This window comes from Pipra filicauda, unplaced genomic scaffold (assembly GCF_003945595.2).
Source record: "Pipra filicauda isolate LSUMZ 115617 unplaced genomic scaffold, ASM394559v2 scaffold269_size1075953_pilon, whole genome shotgun sequence".
Lineage (NCBI taxonomy): Eukaryota > Metazoa > Chordata > Aves > Passeriformes > Pipridae > Pipra > Pipra filicauda.
Window position 1 is genome coordinate 674941 of NW_024104386.1, and position 19985 is coordinate 694925.

The 19985-nt window shown below is 52.8% G+C and overlaps 1 protein-coding gene across 2 annotated transcripts; it reads right to left on the minus strand.

The window, feature by feature from the left end:
- Nucleotides 1-1628: 1628 nt before the first annotated feature.
- Nucleotides 1629-17339, minus strand: HHATL (hedgehog acyltransferase like). Of its 2 annotated transcripts, none has more exons than XM_027743350.2 (12): nt 17134-17339; nt 15388-15534; nt 14811-14878; nt 14364-14477; nt 14021-14215; nt 12780-12989; nt 9530-9701; nt 7944-8088; nt 7544-7579; nt 6640-6841; nt 4551-4692; nt 1629-3312 (listed from the first exon to the last, which is right to left on the minus strand). In XM_027743350.2, exons 2-12 carry the CDS (start codon nt 15491-15493, stop codon nt 3188-3190), a joined length of 1515 nt encoding a protein of 504 aa, XP_027599151.2. In that variant the 5' UTR covers nt 15494-15534; nt 17134-17339; the 3' UTR covers nt 1629-3187. The 2 variants fall into 2 exon arrangements, with proteins under 2 accessions (XP_027599151.2, XP_039238351.1); XM_039382417.1 differs by lacking the exon at nt 17134-17339 and adding an exon at nt 15983-16038.
- Nucleotides 17340-19985: the final 2646 nt, after the last annotated feature.

Genomic DNA, 19985 nt, shown 5'->3' on the forward strand with positions numbered 1-19985 from the left:
TCACCTGAACTGGCCAGAGGGATATTCCATACCAAAGAATACCATTCCCAGTATATAAAACTGTGTAGGTTACCCAGGAGGGGGCCAATTGCTGTTTGGAGATGGGCTGGGCATCAGTCAGTGGGTGGTAATTGTATTGTGCATTACTTGTTTCTCTTGGGTTCTGTTACTATTATTATTATCATTATCATTATCATCATCATCTTTTGTTTCAAATATTAAACTGTTCTTATCTCACACGAGGTTTACCTGTTTACCTTTTCTTTTAGGGGGGTGAGGAGGGTGCAGGGGGAGTGAATGACAGGCTGTGCAGCACTTAATTACCAGCTGGGATTAAGCCATGACAGTGAGGATACATGGAAAGCATCCTAAGGGATGCAGCAGGATCACTCCTTCCCATACAAAATTTTAGGACAAGGAAGGTGCATGCAGGAATTGTAGTCACGTCAGGCTGATCAAGAAAGTGTCCAGTGTAGGGTTATTAATTGGGATTTGTAATTGCAGTAAATAATTTTCTTTTCTTGGCTTCTTGTGTGAGTTTTATGAAAAAACCCCAATAACCAGATATGATGAGATGCTATTCTTCAGGAGAGAGATGAGGAGTGGATATATCCCATGCTAGAGTGCAATTCAGTGAGGCTGAGGGTCTCCTGTGCAAGGCTGAGCTGGCTGAGACAGCACCAGGGTGCTCCTGGCCCACCAGACCTCCTGGGCTTGTCAGAGTGGTGACACTGAGGGGACAACTTCAGGTAAAGGAGGGCAAAACCCAAGATCTCCCCTGAACTGTGTCTAACACATCACTGGCTGGGTCGGTGTCTAAGATTAGCTCCTTCTGGCAGCTTCAGCAGATGCAGCTGCTGGGTAAATATAGATCCTTAGTGAATGGGCTATTTTCACTCCTGGAGTATCCAAGTCAGGAGGGCAGTGCAGAGTCACCGGGATTTGCCATGTGAGTCACCCACTTGGACACCGGGAGGTGACTCTGTTTGTCCTGCTGGGCAGCCAAGGACCTGAGCTGAGCCACCCACAGCCACACAGCCCCTGGGCTCAGCACCTCAGGGTGCTGTCAGTTGTGCAAGGACACCCGTGTGGAGGAGGAGAGATTCATTTCACCCCCGAGGAAGCACATCCTGTCATAGCTGTTACGGTGGAAAAACTAAATCTGAAATAATGGAGGTGCCAAGAGACATCTTCCAAAAGTCCAACAGCAGACCTGTGTTAAAAAGGGCTGTGCCTGGCAGCCAAAGAGGCTTTAGGGATGTGAGGAGGTGCCATCAAGGCACAATACCTGCCCTTAATTCCAGCATTTTTGGTCAGGCTCCCAGAAATAATCCCTATGTAGCTCCTAACTAAAAACCCACATAAATGGCAATTTGATGGCCACGGGCTCAAGATATTTCACCAGTACAAACATGGAGTCAAAATAAAGGTGGGAGTGAATCAAGCTGCAGCCCAACCTCCAATCTGGTGATGCCACTAAGGTGGGTTTCTGTTAAAGTCAGTAATGTCTCATGTCACAGTTTTGAGTGGGAGGTGAGGACCTGCAAAGAGATCCCTGTGTCTCTCAGCTCCGATGGCCAGGGTGTCCCCTGCAGTACAGCAGCAGAACAGGGATGAGCAGCAGGGGCCAGAGTTGTCCAACATTTATTTACTACATAAATAAGTGACATTTATCAGGGACTTCACAAATTACTTTGGCAGAGCTGAAAGCTGGCTAGGAACTGATCCTGCTTCATCCACAGGGAAGCCAGAACACACCAGCACCAATACCCACATTGCAAAGGGGTCCAGATTCTGCCCTCACCAAACACTGACACACCTCAGACGTAAGGCCACTGAAAGTTACTCTAAAGTGCAAGAGAGCCAGAGCTATTTTGAAGTTATTAACCCACCTTTTCCCCAAGGCACCGTGCTTCACACACTCCCGTGCTGCGTCCCAAAGTCTGCTTCTCCAAGGAGACTCCCATGGGCTTTCTCCCACCCCCCAGTCACTGCCCTTCATCCAGGGTCTTTCTCCTCCTGTGTTTACCTGTGTGCTCACTCAGCCATGCACTCATGGGCTTGGGCTGTGCCCACCAAAGGCATCTGAGAAGAGGGATGGGTGGCTGGAGATGAGCAGGAGTTGGCTGCAGCATCTTCTGCCCCTCAGCCATGGGCAGGAATGTGAGTTCAAACCCTAGTCCATAGCATATAAAAAAAATATAGAAGGGTGATTTGGCTTGAGCCCCAGGACATGTGTCACAGCAGGATGGTTGTGGTGGCCACTCAGAGCCAGCAGTGGAGAGCCCTTAGGGTTTGAGCTGAGCCCTGGGGACCAAGCAGCTGTGGGCCATGTGTTGTGTTTCTTTGGCATCCTCGCTCCCAGTGTGACCTGCAGATGATGCACAATGGCTGTGAAGCAGTTTGGCTCCCACACTCATTAACTGTGCCTGGTATTGGCACTAAATCACTTTTTTTGAGATGTTTATCAGTGAAGGGACCTGTGTTGTAGAGATTGTAACACCCACCACCGTGCACAGCTGACAGTGGTGGGCAGAGTCACCCTTCAGTGTGTCCTTCCTGGCCCTCCTTCCCTTTGCTGTAAAGCCTCTACTATTTTTTACTATCTCTTGGTAGGAGTGGATCCTGCTGAGCCCTTTCACAGCCCTCACTGCACAACCACAGGAGCTGAACCCCGCACAGTAAATCAGATCATTTCTTGTGGTGAAGGGAACACAGGATGGAGATGTTCTGCACAAAGCAGGCTCAGCACCAGTTAATCCCTTTCTCAGTGTCCTGGTCTACCCTAAAACCTCCAGCCATGGGACTTGGAGGGTCTCCTCTGGGAGACATGAGCTACATATCCTGTGGGAGCGCCGAGTGCTGGTGGACCAAGAGTTGTGGGTGAAATCTCTAGGCCTGCACAATGTCAGAGGGTCAGAAAAACCATGGGATGGCTCTATCTGGCATGAAAGAAATGTCCTGGGAGCTGCCTGGGCAGTCTGGGGAGCCTGTGAAACGCCCACTGTGCCCGACAGAAAATCCTTCCTGCAGCAAGGGGGTGACCGGTGCCTTCCAGGTGACTTCTACAAGGGTGAGCTACAAGTCCGATTGTCAGGAGGGCCTGGAGAGCCCCAGCCAGGGGCTGTCCTGGCAGCAGTGGCAGGAAGGGAGACAAGGCTTTGGGATAAGCCTGCTGATGCCTCCCCTACTCCACCTTTGCCTTGTCACTCTTCTCCTCCTCCTTGATGGCCAGGATGCGCTCGCGCTCTTTGATCAGCTGCACTCCACAGTATGTGATGAACCAGATGGACAAGGTGCTGACAGGGAAACCTAGGAGAGGGAGGGAGACATGGTCATCTTCATGTGGTTCCCTGACTGAAAAGGACAATTCTTCACCAGCATTGATGCCTCTCAGGTGGGCCTGGCAGGTCCCACAAGTTCACAGTGGCCAATGACGTTTTTCATCCCGGATCCAGCCCTGCAGCTCCGCTGAGAGAAGAGAGAAATCCCCAGGAGCAGATTTTAGATGAAGCTGTGCTGAGCCCACCAAGGCACCAGGGACAGCAACCAATGTGGGAACATGGCTTTGAGCCCTCTCTTATCCCCAGAACTCCTTCTGCTCCTCAAGTTCAGACATGGTGGTTGACTTTCTCCCCATTCAACCTGCCCATTGCTCAACACTGGGAACTTCTGGAAGCTTTGGGGCCCCACTGATGCTGAGGATCAACCCCAGCCTTGTCCTGTACTTCGTGGGGACACAGTGTCCACCCAGGAAAACACATATTTTTGTCACCCACGTCAGTAACTGAGAACCAGGAGCTCTCCTTCCACTTAGGAAGGGTCTGACGGCATCTGCAATCACAAACCCCGTATCCACAGCAGAGAGGAGATACAGGGCTTGTTCCTGCTAAAACAGGACCTCTGAAATGAATAATGCAACCAGCAAAGGCCAGCTGGCTCAGCAGGCAGGCACTCCTGGCACACTGAGCCCAGAGCATGACATTACCCATTCCCTACGCCAGCCCCCTCCCAGGGAAGGCTGGAGGACGTGGGCTCTCAATAGCTATTTATACCCTGGGCAGCTCCAGAAGACTTCAAATAGTGCCACCATCCACTGATTAGAAATGCACAGGCTGCAGGACAAGGATTTGTACCTGTCACCTTCAGGTTGGTGCAGGAATAGCTTCCAAAGCAAAGGGGATGAGGCAGGACAAGTAAATCCCTTTCTCCAGCAAGGGGAGATTTTCACAGTCAGGGGCTCAGCCCGGTGGGGTGATTGTGACCTTTGCATTGCTCCAAGGAGCCTAAATCAGTGCCAGGCTGTGCCAGGAGCTGTACAAGCACACCTGGAAGGAAGCTTGGATCCCAAAGTGCTCTCATGGGGAGGGTGGGAGCTCAGAAACCACTGCCTGCATTTATTTCATAAGAATTAAGCACACTTAGAGCAGCCACGTAACAAGTTAGGCCACTTTAGACCCAAGAGGACTCAAAAGTCACTGTCTCCATCTCCCCTACCAGTCCCCATTAAGACAAGGGTCCCTCAGTGGGGAAGGCTGGGAGGACATTACCTGTCACGAGGAGTCTCTTGGTCACCAGCAGTGCAAAGTCCAGGCTGCTGAGGGCAGGGATGTTGTAGAGGACAATGGCCCAGAAGTTCACTGCCCCAAAAGCCGCCCGGATCCGCCGGGACATGGCCCCTGACAGCTTGGCCTGTGGAGGGGAGAGGGGCAGAGCGTGAGGGAAAACGGGGCTGTAAGGAAAGGGAAGGCACTGGTCCAACTCCAGCTGGGATTCCAGAAGGGAGGCAAAAATCAGAGCAGCCTTCAGTGCCTCTGGCATGAAGAAACGTTAGGACAAGGTAAAACATCTGCTTTGCTGCATTAGGGGCCTAGGGCTGGTGTTTCAGGGTCCCATGAGTAGGGACAAGATGTTAGACACAGTTTCATGCTAATTGTAGGATCACAGAATGGTTTGGTTTGGAAGGGACCTTATGGATCATCTCATTTCAAACCCCTGCCATGGGCAGGGACACCTTCCACTAGTCCAGGTTGCTCCAAGCCCCATCCAACTTGGCCTTGGACACTTCCAGGGATGGGGCAGCCACAGCTTCTCTGGGCAACCTGTGCCAGGGCCTCCCCACCCTCACAGCCAAGAATTCCTTCCCAATATCCCATCTAACTCTGCCCTCTGGCAGTTTAAAGCCATTTCCCCTTGTCCTGTCACTCCATGTCCTTGTCCCTCTCCAGCTCTCTTGAAGCCCCTTTAGGAATGCAATGGCTGGGTAAACCATTCCTAAAAGACGAATGCTGTGGTATACCAGGATTATTATTATTATTATTATTATTATTATTATTATTATTAGTCCTACATGCAAATCAATGCCAGGTCCTGGTAAAGATTGTTACTTAGGAATTAAAAAAAAAAAAAAAAGCTGACAACTAGTGACAGCAGCAGAGTGAAATTGTCACTGGCACATAATCCTCAGGAGCTGCTGCTGAGAGTGGAGCAGGGAAAGGGTTTATATCAGTCTTCAAAGAGCACAGTGAATCCCCAGGCCACTTAGTGCTGAGAATTGTGGTGCCACAGGGAAGGAGATTTCATTGCCTGTGAGAGCCTTAATCTGATTAGAAGTTCAACAAGGAGAGCAAACAGGAGGATTGCTCTCCACAGCTTGTATTCAGAACGGATCTTTATTTGGCCAGTTTAGGATCTCCAGACTTTGGGCTGAGCAAAACAAATAAGGAACATCACTGCTTCCAGAATGGGGTTCCCTAAGTTTTTCTTCCAATGTGTCCCTGAGACACCTTGGTCTCAAACAAACAGAGGCAGGCTTTGAACTGTTTGGAAAATAATTTTTTTCTAGTACTTAAACACTTGTTTTCATCAGAAATTAGATCAAAACCGCTCAGAATGCCAAGATGTTTTTCAGAACAAGAAGAACAAGTTATTTCCATGTGGAAATATAAAACCATTTCCCCACAGAATCACAGAATATGGATATTCCCCATAGAATATTCCCCACGTGTCCATGGGGAAATATTTAAGCTTTTCCCCATGGACAGACCCCAGATTTTGTGCCCATCTGTGGTACTTTGATGCCTCATTGGACCTGCATTCCTGCTTCTCTTGGACTTCTGTTTTCCCCCTGAAAGGTCCACCCCAACCTAAATTTCCCGGGAAGCATCACAGGGGCAGGAGGGAGTTTGCTCTGGGTGGGTGACACAGAACATAAAATGAAGGGATACAGAGCACCAAGGTTGTGCTTCCCTTGCACAGCCCAGCAGCTGATCACAAGGATGCTCCAGGGACATCACAATCCCTGGAAAGTTTTCAAAGAACATGTGGATATGGCACTTGAGGACAGGGTTTAGTGGCGAACACGGTGCTGCTGGGCTGATGGTTGGATTTGATGATCTCAGAGGTCTTTTCAAACCTTAATGATTCTGTGACCTCAAAGGCCACAGGAAAGAGCTTGAGGAGGCCAGGACATGGAGCTCCACGGCACCATCAGGGATTCTGCTCTTTAACCTCAGCTCAAAACGGATCTGATCTGTACAAACAAGTTTGAGTTCCCTAAATTCATGATGCTTTCCAGCACCAGAGTTTGGTCCCAAACCCACTGGCCTTCCCCCAGGCCCTTGAAGCCCAGTCCCTCACCTCCAGTTTGGCAAAGGGTCCCAGCTGGAAGAACTTCTGCACCCAGAGCTCGAAGTTGAGGCCGAAGCAGTTGACGATGGACCAGATGTAAACGACCTCACAGGGCCCCAACCACAGGGTGGTGACAGCAAAGGTGGTGACACTGGCCAGGAGCTCCTTCAGGATGCTGTCATGGTTCTCTCCAATGTGATCATACACGTACCTGGTGGCCAAGGAAAGGGGTTGGTGCTCCCTGTAGTCAGGGAGACCCCTCTGGAATCCCTTATCCCACGCCCACCCACCGCAGGCTCCTCGCAGGCAGGTCAACCCAGAGCATCCAGTGGGAAAGGGAGGATGTTCTGCCTGAGACATTCTGGGTTTTTGCCTCATCCCAGCTGCTTGTGACTCGTGTTCCTCACAGACTTATAGATCATTGAGGACAAAATTCCCCCCTTTCCCCCGCTGGCAGGTAAAAGGTTGATAAAACTTTGGGATCTCTCAGACTTGTTGGTGCTCAGGATTTAATTGCAGAGCAGCCACTGCCTTCACAACAGGTTTGCTGGTGTGCACTCGTGGCTTAAGGGAGATGCAGATGGAGCTACAGGATATGGGAGACCTGGGCTCAATTCCCTTTTCTCCTGGCAGAATATGAACCTGACTCTTCCTCCCTCGAGGGAACTCTGAACCCACCAGACTTAAAGGGATTTCTAGGACAGGACTCTCTTATTCCCAGCTTTGGAAGAAAGGGTTGTTGCTCTTTGTGGCAATTAATTCAGCAGGTCTGGGGTTAAACAGACCAAACAGTGGGATTCACCCAGAAGAGGGGACAGCACAGCTTTGGGATGAACAGCATTTGATGCTTCACTGGTATGTGATGAAAGAGAAGACCCCAAACCAGGCTAGAGGTGGTCGATCAGACACTTACTTGCACAGCCAGTCATTAATCCCTCTGTCAAAATGCCTAAAATGCAGATGATAAAAACATGTTAAAACACGCAGTGAAGATGATAAAAAACTTGTTAAAACACCCAGTCCCCTGGCAAGGTACACCCTGGACCTTGCTCTCAGAAATGCTCCATGCTCCTGCCTTGGACAGGCCCCACTACTGACGTGGTTTAACTTCTCTCCTTATTCCTGCCCAAGGATATTTCCCTGGGCTGTGCCAGGCCCTGAGTTGGAGGTTCAGTAGGGACTGTTCGCTGCAGGTGGTCTCCAGCTCACAGCCCATCTCCCCAGAAGAGCAGCCCAGCTGTTCTTCCCTCCATGCACATTCTGTTCAGCTCAGAAACGCTGTCCCTCTCCCTCGAGGCACGTGGGGTACTCACGTTTCTGCAAAGATGTAGAGCATGGTGATGCACTTTGGGGGCTGGGGTGGGTCCAAGTGGTCCAGTCTGGCGATGGTGTTGATGACCCCAAACATGACAGCAGCTTTCACCCAGTCATACACCAAATTGGAGTAGGCCAGGCCAGCTGGAGCAAAAACGAGAGTCAAACTGTTGAAGAGCAACATGAGATGTGTCACCCTCAGGACTTCTTGGGGACATCATGTCCCATGGGAGCAGGAAGTCTGCTGCAACAAACATAACATCAAGAGGACAGTCTAAAGCTGTCTTTGACCAGCAAAACTTTTAAAACTAAGCTTTTTAAGAAGCTTGAACCAAAGGACAGTCTCTTCTTTCTCAGGGTATTTGGGAGCAAACTGTTAATTGGTCTTGCTGGTCTAAGAAATTCTGTACATATAGTCATTTATTCTGTCACAACATTGTTCCTTCCCTCTGAGGCTTGTTAACCCGTGATGAAATCACCACAGTGATTTCATCAGCTCTGACCTCTGAGGTTTTATTGGCACCTCCATCAAAATGCCCCCTGTGGCCATAGAAGTAACATTGGTGCTACAGCAGAGCCAGGGCCAGAACCTCTGCCTTGGAGAGGTGTCTGACATTGGGAGACAAACCCTGCAGGATTAGGCACTAAAGATTGCAAATTCCTGTGCAAGCAGGAAGTAAAATGTCCCCATCCTGGTGGGATTCAACTCTCAGCTTAAGAGCCATGCAGTGCCTTGATGCTCCCACCATGGACCAGTCAGGTGGGATCAGAACAGTCAAAATAGCTCAGCTCCCTCTGGAGCAACACATGCAAGGTCAGTCCACCCAGGTCTCTTAGGACACCCTAAATCCATACTAGTGCCATTCCAGCTGTGTTAGGATTTTATCCTGCCCTCCAGCTGCCACTCTGGAGAGACATGGGGCTCCTCCAGCCCCTGCTTGTCCTCTGCCGTGTGGGTGGTGCCTCAAATGCTGCCCTCAGACACGTATTTGACCGGCTGAAATCCTCATTCCAGCTTCCAGCTGAATTCCAGCCCTGCTGCCACCAATCACCCTGGGAGTTTGGCTTTTGGAGGTCCCTAGTCCAGCCCTGCTTAGAGAACAGCCAACTTTAAATGAAGATTACACTGCTCTGGACATGGTCCATTTAGGGATTGAATATGAGTGTTTTGGGATAACCTGTAACACCTCTGGGCCCCTATTCCAGTGTTTGACCACTCTATGAACAACATTCCTTACATGCAATCAGGTTTTGCCTTGCTGCATGTTTTTTGCTGTGTCCTGGTGACTTTTTGGAGGTGCTGAGCTCCCTTCCAGTCAGAAAAAGGCAATGAGAATGTCTTGGTGCTCAGCTTCTTGAAACCCCAAACTAAACACTTCACACTGAGAGGGTCAGACCAACACCATCAGCTCTGCAGGGCTGCCCTGCCCCAGCTCTGTGCTGGAAAAAGGGGGGGTTTTCACTCAGACCTGTCCAACACACGCCTTGCCAAAGGCTCTCAGTGGGGGTGGGTGCAGGTCTGGGTCACTCACCACTGCCTTGGAGCTGAGTACAGGGGTGAACGTGCCCAGGCACGGCCACTCACCCAGGGACCAGTCCGAGAGGCGGGTCACGAACTTCAGGTCAGAAGGGAGGGTGAGGATGTAGAAGAAGTGGAAGAAGATGTCCACGGCTACGATGGCCCCCACGTGCAGGAGGGCGTTGACTCGGATGCTCTTCATCTCGTCGTCTTTGCGCCTCAGCTCCCGCGTGCTCACCTGCCAGGACCGAGAAACCAGGATTGGGATGAGCCGAGGGACGGGATGGGCAGCGTGTTCCTCCGTCCAGAGGGACATTCGAGGTCCAAAGGGGGACTCATTGCTCTCCTTTGAAATCACACATGGACTTCATGGCCCAAATTTCCACTGATTAAGGCAGAACCAAGGACTAGCTCAGGTGGACACGTCCACAACGAGCAGGACACGTCCCACCCACAGCATCCCTCCTGTTCCCATCACTGGGGAGTCCAGCAGAGCAGGCACAGGGTGACACACAGCAGGGGCAGCTCTGGCTGTACCACTCTAGGTGGGGTGAAATCCATACCCACCAGGGAACTCCCAGGGTTTTATGTTCTTTCTGCAGGGACGTGCTCAGAAAATCAACTTCATGCTTAAGGATGGTCCCTTGCACAAGTCACTAAGAGGGAGCAAAGTGTCCGTACCCATCACATCCAAAGGATGGATTCCAGGCATGGAATCCCACCTGACAGCTCCACCAGGGCCAGATACATAATTTTGGCCAGGGTCATTTGGGAGGAGGAGGATGAGTGATGATCTCTGGATGTCCTGCTGTAAATGAGAGGGTGAGCTGCCCGAGGGGCCGCCCCGAATTGGTGGGACCTGACTGATGGGAATTTCACCTCTGCTGTGCCTTGTACAAAGAGGGGTCGGGCTTTGCCTCCAGGAGCTGTCATATCTCTGGTCCTTGTAATATAAACATCATGAGAGGGAGCTTTCAGGATTACACCGGGCAGAGCGATGTCCTTGCTTCCCCGCGCTGCCGTAAAATTGCTGCTGTATCCAAAATCCTCTTATGTTTATTACTTTCCCTTTATTCCCCGCGAGAGGTGGGAGCTCTCCCTGCATAATCCACAGGCTGCCGCACCAGCCCTGTTGTCAAACCCAGAGGATTCCTGGGAATTAAAGCGTTTGCCAGATTTTTTCCGTGTCTGTTATAAGCCAGGTGCTTTAAGGATATGAAGAGGTCGCTGGGCCCTGGGCTGGAGGAGGAGTTGAAGGAGGACAGGCTGTGGCATGGAGATGTGTGGGGGGACACAGAGCCCTCCTTCCATAGAATCACAGAACCACTTAGGTTGGAAAAATCCATTAAGATCATCGAGTCCAACCATTACCCCAGCGCTGCCAAGGCCACCACTAAACCATGTCCCAAAGTGCCACATCTACATGTCTTCTAAATCCCTCCAGGTGACTTCACCACTTCCATGGGCAGCCTGTTTCAATGATTGACAACTATTTCCTTGAAGAAATGTCGCCAAATTTCCCAATCTAAACCTCCCTTGGTGCAACTTCCTCTCATCCTCATGTCTGTGTGTGGTGACATCACTTGGCCACCATCGCCCTGGGATCAGGGCTGTGTCCCCCACACTCCCAACCCTACAGAAGGGAATTTATTCCCTTGATCTTACTGAGGAAGATGCTTCTCATCTCGAATTGGGTTGGCCAAGCCCTGGTACAGATGAATTTCCACCTCACATGGGGGTGCAAGAGCTCCACCGGGATGTAGGGCCAGTCAGAGCCAAAGGGACAGATCCGTTCCCTAACTGGGCCATACACCCCACCCTGGGGAAGGGTTCTGTCTGCCTCCTGCCCTAATGGCTGTTGGGCAGTTAAGAACTCACCTCTGCAGTCAGCTGCAGCTCCAGCAGTGCAGGGGGGATGCAGCCAGGAGATGGCAGTGGTGGCCAGGCCAACACAGGACCCCTGGCTGGGGCATGGGAAAGGGGTTGAGGACTTAATCCTTGGTGCCTTTGGGGTGGTCATTCTAAGCAGAATAGGGGAGAATTGCCCATTAAGTGGCTTTAGACATCCCAGTTTGGGGCTGTGCAAAGGAACAGGAAATAAAACTCTCCCTATATCGAGTCTGGTAGGAACGGTGGGAGTTCAGGTGTTGGAGACACGAGGAGTTTGATGTCCCAAGTTACAGGTACCTGGCTGCTTCCCTTAAGGGGACACCAGAGCTGACCTCATGATCTTCAGGGTCAAATGCTCTAAAAACCCTTTTAATAGATCCTGTAGCACCTGAGAGCTTTTGTTCCTTTCAACAGGCACCACGAGGTTGTTAATTCCCTGTGTGAACAAACCAGCAAGGAGCAGGACTCGGATCAAGGCTCATCCTGGAGGAAACAAGCTCAGGGCAGACCCTTTCTTAGGCGACCAGTACCAGCCCCACGTTGGAGAGAAGGTGCTGGGCTGGTGGGTCTTTGGTTCCCTCCTCACCACAGGGCTCTGGCTGCTCTACCCTGCCCTGGGCTGGTTTTTCTTCCGAGTTCACAAATGTTTTTTCCAAAATGCTTTTGCACCCAGACGTCGATTTGGGTCCAAAAATTCAGTGTAACTGTTCTTCTTCAAAAGGGACCAGAGGGGTGGTGGGAATCCTCCTCAGCAAGGGGTCCCTCCCTTGGCCAGCAGTACTGGTTTGCTTTGATGACCAAGAGGACATTGAGATGGGAAGAAGAGAAGAGGGAAAGAGCAATCACTGCTGGTTTCCTTGATCCCTGCCTGTGGAACAGCTCCAGATGTTGGTTGGTCTCAGCTCAGGCTTCTGCTGATGTTTCCCAGTGCTCTCTGGAGTCTGCTCATCCGAAAGTTCCCTTGGTTTTGTGGTACAGGCAAAGGTTTGGGGCATCAGGATATTTCATGGAGCACAGAGGAAGCCCCTGATTGTTGAAACACGACCTTCCACCCAACCTTAGATATTTCTAGAGAAATTAGTCCATGTTTGGCCCTCACTGTGGCCTCCTGGCACTGCTCAGTGAGGCAGCAGGAAGGAATTGGGGTGACAACACAAGGACACTGGGGCACCAAGCAGGTGAGGGAGGTCCTCCCTTGTGACATGGCCAAAAACCCAAAGAAAGGTTAAAAACCCATCAGTTTATGCCCCTCTCCACAGAAATCACAGCATTATGCACAGCCCAGTCTATGGTCACAAGCTCTAGGCAACCACAAGAAGTTCTACAACCATTTTCACCTTCACTGTGAAAAGTGAAGGCCAGAATTGTTTTTTTTGTGGGCATTAAACCCAAGCAAATAAATGTAGGAAGCCTCAGGAGCACTCACCTGGGCATGGAACCGGTCAAAGGTCATGACAGGCCCAAAGAAGAAGAATGGGAGGTAGAAGTTGTACTTGAGGAGGTCGAAGATGGAGTAGATGCCCTCTTTCCTCTCAGAGCTCTCGAGGGCAAAGCTCATGCAGCGCATGATGGTGAAGGTGCTCCCTCCGTAGAAAAGGACATCTTGGAGATCAAAAGCTCCCGTTACAAACCCGCTCTGGATGAGAAACCAAGAGTTACCACCAGGAACGTGGTGTCACTCCTGTGCTCCTCTGCTCTGGGGGGGACATCACTCCTGGGGCAGCACAGAATCACAGAATGGTTTGGGTTGGAAGGAACCTCAAGGATCATCTCTTCCCAACCCCCTGCCATGGGCAGGGACACCTTCCACTATCCCAGGTTGCTCCAAGCCCTGTCCAACTTGGCCTTGAGCACTTCCAGGGATGGGGCAGCCACAGCTGCTCTGGGCAACCTGCTCCAGGGCCTCACTACCCACACAATGACAGATTTCTTCCTAACATCTCATCTAACCCTGACCTCTTTTAGTTTAGTTTTCATTTCAGGCAAAACCTCTAATTATGCTCTGACACCAATTGTCCCTGGAGCGAATGAGCCGGAAAGAGAAAACTGGGGCTTGGTTTCCCAGCTGGCTCCTGCATCCCAGAGTAGTCAGGAATTGTTGGATCCTCTTGTCCATGTGGTCACCAAGCAGCTGTTGGTCATGCAGGCTTTGGTCTGGGGTGGGTCCCTGTCACAGGGGCATAATCTCTCCAGCCAGCACAAGGTTGATGGAGGGGGACTGAGTAGCTTGATAAAGTCCTTCCTGGGCCTCACTCTCCACCCACCAGTGAGACAAAATCTTAACTGGGCTGTGACCTAAGAGATGGGTATTGTGGGATCAAGCATCCTGAACCCATCCCAGCCCTGTGTTACAGGTGGGGAAACTGAGGCACAAGGAAGGAACATGTCCTGCCTGGCTGACAAACTGTTGCCTGGGCAGAAAGAAGGACTCAGGTGTCCCAAGCTCTGGATCATGAAGCTGCCAAAAGACGACACAGACCCCGTGGGATTATTCCCAAGCTTAGCAGCACAACAGTCCCCTCCCTCTCAAACACTGTGGGAGCTCTGACTCCAGGAGAAATGCCAGGATCTGGGGGTGTCCCAGGAGCCCTCTTTGGAGATAAACCCAAGGCTATGGACACAAGAGGTCTGGAAATGAGGCAGACACAGGGCCAGGTCAGCACCCACCTGCCACGAGCCAAACGGCTCCACCTTGAAGGAGGCGAGACAGCAGAGCCCGGCCACGTAGCAGAGCCACTTCTGCTTGGCCAGTGCCACGGAGTAGAGGACTAGGCAGTGGGAGAGGATGATCATCAGGTAGACCAGCCCCATGCTGCCCAGCACAGCCAGGGCCCCGTAGATCATGTACATCACAGCCCGGTGCTGCAGGAGAGAGCCATGACCAGGGTCAGCCCGGGGAAAGCACCAACCCCGGAACATTCCCCCATCCTAGAGCGTCCCCCAAGCCTTCTCCACAGATCCCAGCTCACCCTGGTGCTTTCCCATCCATCCCCACACACCCCTGGCTCACCTGTGGCACCGTCATGGAGCAGATCTTGCCGAAGAGGACGTGTCCCGAGAGCGCGAAGATGATGATGTTCCTGAACGAGGTGAACCACATCACCCACTCGAAATCGGCCACATCCTGTGGGAGCAGCACCAGGCAACTCACACCCCTGACCCAGCCACACGACTATCACGGCCTTCTCTTCCCATTTTCCACCCACTGGCTCCCAAGCACTTTAGCTCGGACACAAAACCCTGGGAGAGACATGCAGAGGTTGCTTGTCTGGGCGCGCACAAAGCAGAGCATCCCCAGCCCTGCAGGGCTGGTATTTTCCTGGCTACTTTAGGGACAAAAATACAAGTCACGTGGACTTTGTGAAAGTGTGTCAGCAGCATCAAAACCAGCTCTGCTTCTCCAGCGTCCAGCACCAACCATGTTGTCTAGAAAAGGCCAAGTCCTTCCCCTGCTTACCATCTTCCTGCCGAAGTAGTGCCAGCCTGGCTTTATTCCATCCCGAAAGGCCTTTCTGTTCATGCTGTCTGCAAAGAAAACCCCAGAGTTATGGGGAGAGAAACAGCTCTGGGAAATGGGGTCTGGGTTCAAGCAAGGCAGGGAGGCTTCATCGTGGTGATGAGGAGCCATCAGGGCTCAAACAGCCCCTCCCAAATTGCCACGGGCAACCATCAGCAACCACAGATGTTCCTGCAGGAACTTCCAGCAAAATCTTTTTGCCAGGGCGCATCCCCTGGCTGATCCCATGAAACTTTCAGGTTCAAACAAAAAATTTGGGAGGCATCCCTGTGTAGGCAGGGTGGTTGCCTGTTTGTTTGGGCACTGACTGGAGAGCTGTGACATCTCACAGCCTCTTGCCCTGAGCTGTGGAAGGGGGCACAAGGAAGCAAACCAAGCAAAAATCCCTTCAGAAATTATTTACAAGCTGTTTTCCTGCAAGAATTAAAGCCAGGGACCTGCTGCTTGATATTGAGAGCTGTAAAAGCAGGTACCTTACATCCATCCCCCCTCCCAGGGATGTGGTGGGAAGTGTTACCTCTGGATGCTTCGAAGATCCCGCTGCCACTGTAAACCACGGCACAGGTGACCACGAGGGCATAAAACCCCAGCTCGTACTGTGGGAGCATCGTTTTAACCCCCATGGTGGCAGCTTATCCCTCCGGCCGCCACACGGGATCCACACCTGGGAAAAGGGAGACAGGAGAGGGAAGAAAACCGGAGGTGAGAGCTCACCTGCCCTCCTACCCCTCAAACACCCTGACTTCCTGCTGCTCCTCCACGGGTCTGCTTTGGGGGCTTCCTGGAAGGCTGGAAGCTGAAGGGAAGGAGAAGGGGGTCACACCTGGGGTATGAACTCAGGTGCAAAGAGAGAAGTTGCTGCAAACCCCACCCAGGAGCCAGGATTTGGGGATGGCTCAGCCAGGTGTTCCTGATAAGGGGCTCTTCCCATTTATCCCGACTTTCAGAGATGCTCTGGGATGTCAGCTGCCCAGGATGGGTCTCCTCCAACGTGCACCCCCCTAATTCCTAGTTGCATCCTTGGAGGGGATCCAGGAGAGAGCACGGAGACAGCAGTGGTGGAGAGGATGAGATGGGATACCCCAACTCCTCTTCCCTGAGCTGCTGCTCACCTTCTGCCGAGGTTTTGCCCAACCTCCAGCTCTTGGGGGGCTCCAAAAGCCCCACGGTCCCAAATTCCTCCCAGCCAGGAGCCTTAGGACGCCGCAGACACATCTGAGCCTCCCGGCGGCATCTGCAGCGCTCGGGGGGTGCCGACACCCAGCCCGGCAATTAGCCCCGGGCTAATTACTCCCACCAAGGCTAATTAACCCCGGCGCGACGTGCCGTGCCGCTCTGCAGCCTCCCGACCGCCTGTCCGGCAGCTGCCAAAACACGGTTCAGGGCTGGAGCAGCAGGGATGCGGGATGTGGGATGCGGGGGGAGAGGAACCATCCCCGCGTGTGGGAGTCCCCTGAGAGCAGCGAAGGGATTACGGAGTAAAAAGCGATCGGGTCACTCTCTGCTTTGGCACCCGCATCTCAAAGCTTCTGCGCGACTATTAAAGTCATTAAATACAAAATTCAAAATAAAATTAAAAATATATTATCTTAGTTTTGAATGTTTGTTTTTATTTGGTCACCGAGGTTTTTAAAGGCGGGCGGGGGGGTCCTGAGCAGCGATGCGGGGTGAGCCGATCTCCCCCCCAGCGTGAAGCAAAAGCGTTTCCCGAGGGAATTGGGGCTCAGCCCGGGGGGAATTCGGGGGTCAGCCCGAGGGGGAATCGGGGCTCAGCCCGTGGGGGAATTCAGGGGTCACCCCGCGGCCGCTCCCGGTGCGGGGCCGCTGCGGGCGAGCGCTGCGGTTCCCCTGCGGCGGGAGGGCACGCACGGAGGTGCCTTTAAAAAGCTTTTTTTCCCCTCCTTTCCATGCTTTCCAAAGCTATTTTTTTTTTTTAGAGGGGGAGAAAGGCCACCCCGCAAAGGAGCCGGCGGGAGGCGGCGAACGACCCTATGGGGGGGCTGGCGGGGGGACCCCTCGGACAAGTTTAACTCCTGATCGCTCCCAGAATGCCGAGTCAGGTGCACGGGGGGGTCCCCGGTGGTCCGAGAGGCCGCGGGGCATCATCATCACCATCATCCCCCCGCTTCCCTCCGCCTCCCCCGCACCCCGGCCGGGCGCTGGGAACAGCCAGAGGTGACAAAGAGCCCTGGAAGTGCGGGGACAGCGTGTCCCCACCCCCAGCGTGGCTCCCCCCAGCCCCGCATCGCTCCCCGCTACTGACCTTGAGCCCCGGGGCCGCGGGGGGAGGCGGGCGAGGGTCGGGGATCCAGCGTCCAGCACCGCGACAGGGGGGGCAGGAGGGGGGAAAAGGGGAACGGGAGGAACTACAGAGGGGTTTGGGGGCCGCTGACTTGCCCTACAGCATCCCTCAGCCCGGCTTGGTGGGGGGGGGGGGCGGGTGAATTTTCGGGCTGCCGTCCCCCCACCTTGCCCCTGGAGGAAGTTTGGCTGGGAGTGGAGCGGAGCCGGCGGGAGGTATTTTTATTTTAGAGCAGCACTGCAGAGGGGGGTGGCTCGGGAACTGTCTGTCACGGCAGCTGCTGGAGAGGACCTGTGCTGGCTGCCAAAGCTCACCCCGAGCCAGGGGACACGGCCCGGGGCCGGCCCTGGGAGCCCCGGGGCAAGGCAGCCCCCAGGCAGGGACCCGCTCCTTCCCAGGGGGGTTTGGGTCCCCACTTTAAGGCCCTGTAAGGGTGAGAGTAGACCCCCATCACCCTGAGGGAGAGGGGAGGCAGCTCACATTGCACAGGGACGGGGAAGCTGAGGCACGGAGCCAAAAGGTGCAATTCCTTCCTGGCTTGGAGGAGTTTAAATCCGTGAGGGGCTCGAAGCTTGCAGCATCTCCAGCTCCCGGGTAATCAGCATCCAGACAAGAGGAAACAACCTCAAGATGGTCCAGGGGAGGTTTGGGTTGGATATTAGGAAGAATTTCTTCACTGGGAGGGTGGTCAGGCATTGGAACAGGCTGTCCAAGGATGTGGTGGGATCACCATCCCTGAAGGTGTTCAAAACACACACTCTGGGGTTGTGGTTTAATGGTGGGTTTGGCAGTGCTGGGTTAACAGTTGGGTTTAATGATCTCAGAGGTCTTTTCCAACATCAAGGACTCCATGATCTCTACAAACCACCTTCGGGGTCTCCTTCTCAGCTTCCAGCATCCCCAGCAGAGGAAGGGAATGCTAGGAGTCCTAGGAAGGGGCTGGGTTGGGTTGTGGCCTCTGTTATTTCAGGATGGGCAAACACAGCTCAGCCAAGAGCAACTCAACACAGTGTCAGCTCCATCCCCCTGCCCAAATCTTCCTTCCAAATCCCTGTGAGATCTGGGGAGAGCTCACAGTGGGGCCAACATCCCTGATCATCTCCCGAGCTGCCTTTAGGGTCAGGGGAGAGAAACAAGGCAGACAACCCAGGATTTTATAAATACCTCCCCGGGTTGTCTGGTTTGGGGTGAGATGATGCATTCCGGGCTCCGGAGGGGGGATCTCCGGGACGAGCAGCCCTCGGGTCAGCCCAGCTTTGCTGTAGCACTGCCTGCCAACAAAAAGGCTCTTTAGCGTCATTTTTGACCCGGTGAGTGCAGAGAGAGGCTCTCCTTGGCCACGGCTGTGTGGCCAACACTTTCAGCACCTAATGAGCCACTTAAATTTGCCGCAATCGGGGCGGGATTCGGCCCCTCAGATGCCCCGGAGCCCCAGCCTGTGTCCTGCATCCTGTATCCTGCTGCAGCTCCAGCCCTGCCCGGGGACTTGGCTCCCGACCTTGGCATAATTGACTGCGTGCTTAGAGGCGAAGTAATTAAAAGATCGGTGCAGATAAGCACGGGGACACAATTCCTCACGCTCCCTCTGCCTGTGGCAGGCAGGGAGGGGTTTATGGTCACATCCAGGAGCCTCAGCAGGAGGGAAAAATCCTGCCTGTGGACGCGGAGGGTCATCGGCTCCCTGCGGTGTGGGGAAATACAGGGAGAACACGAGGAAAGGGGCACCGGGGACTGACAGATCTATGTCACCCCTCTGGCTCCCAAACGCGCTCAACCCCCATCCCAATCCATGAAGAAGAGAAAACACCCCCCAAATCCTTTTTTTTTCGGAGTGTTCGCTCTGTCGGGGGCACAACGAGCCCATTGTGTGGCCGCGGGGATGGAGGGGGGGGATCTCGGATTCGTGGATGTGAGGGATTCCAGGAGGGCTCCCGAGTCACAGCCCCATCGTGCTGCTCTCGTTGGGCATCCACGGAGTTTCAGGCCAATGATAAATTTTAATTTTTTTGGTTTTTTTAAACCCAAGTAACTTTTGGTCTTGCTCGATCCAAAATGCAGCACCGGTGAAGGGCTGGGCAGAGCTTTTTTATAAGGCTTTGGGAACTGCAGTGTTAAAGATCATTCAGCTTTAATTTATACATATTTTTTAAAAAATTAACCGACCCCCTTCTTGATTTCTAATATAATGATTTATTTTTAATGTAACCAGCCTGTCTCCCTCAGCACAGGTGACACCTCTGTGTTTTACTGCCTCAGTGTTTACGGCTTTGAGATGCTTTAAATGGTATTTTTTCAAACACTGGGTGGGTTGCTGGAAGTTGTGGCACAGGACCTGAGGCCAAGCCACTCTTTAGTGTCTGAGAAAGTGAGTGGGAAGGTGGTGGAGGGGGTTCAAGGAAAAGTGCTTGGCTCTGTCCCAGTGAGGCATGGCATGAGCTGGAGATGTTAATGGGGACACCAAACAAACCTCCTGGATGCTGGAACAGATCTTTGGATGGGAAGGAGAGAGGGTTTTAATCATAAAATCCTAGAATGGTTTGGGTTGGAAGGAACATTAAAGTTCCTGTAGTCCCAATCCCTCCTGCCATGGGCAGGAACACCTTTCACTGGCCTTGGACACTTCCAGGGATGGGGCAGCCACAGCTTCTCTGGGCAACCTGTGCTAGCACCTCACCACCCTCAGAGAGAAGAATTCCTTCCTAATATCTCATCTAATCCTGCCTTCTTTCAGTTTAGAGCCATTTTGTCCCATCACTCCATGTCCTTGTCAAAAGTCCCTCTCCTGCTCTCTTGTTGGTCCAACATGGATTGTT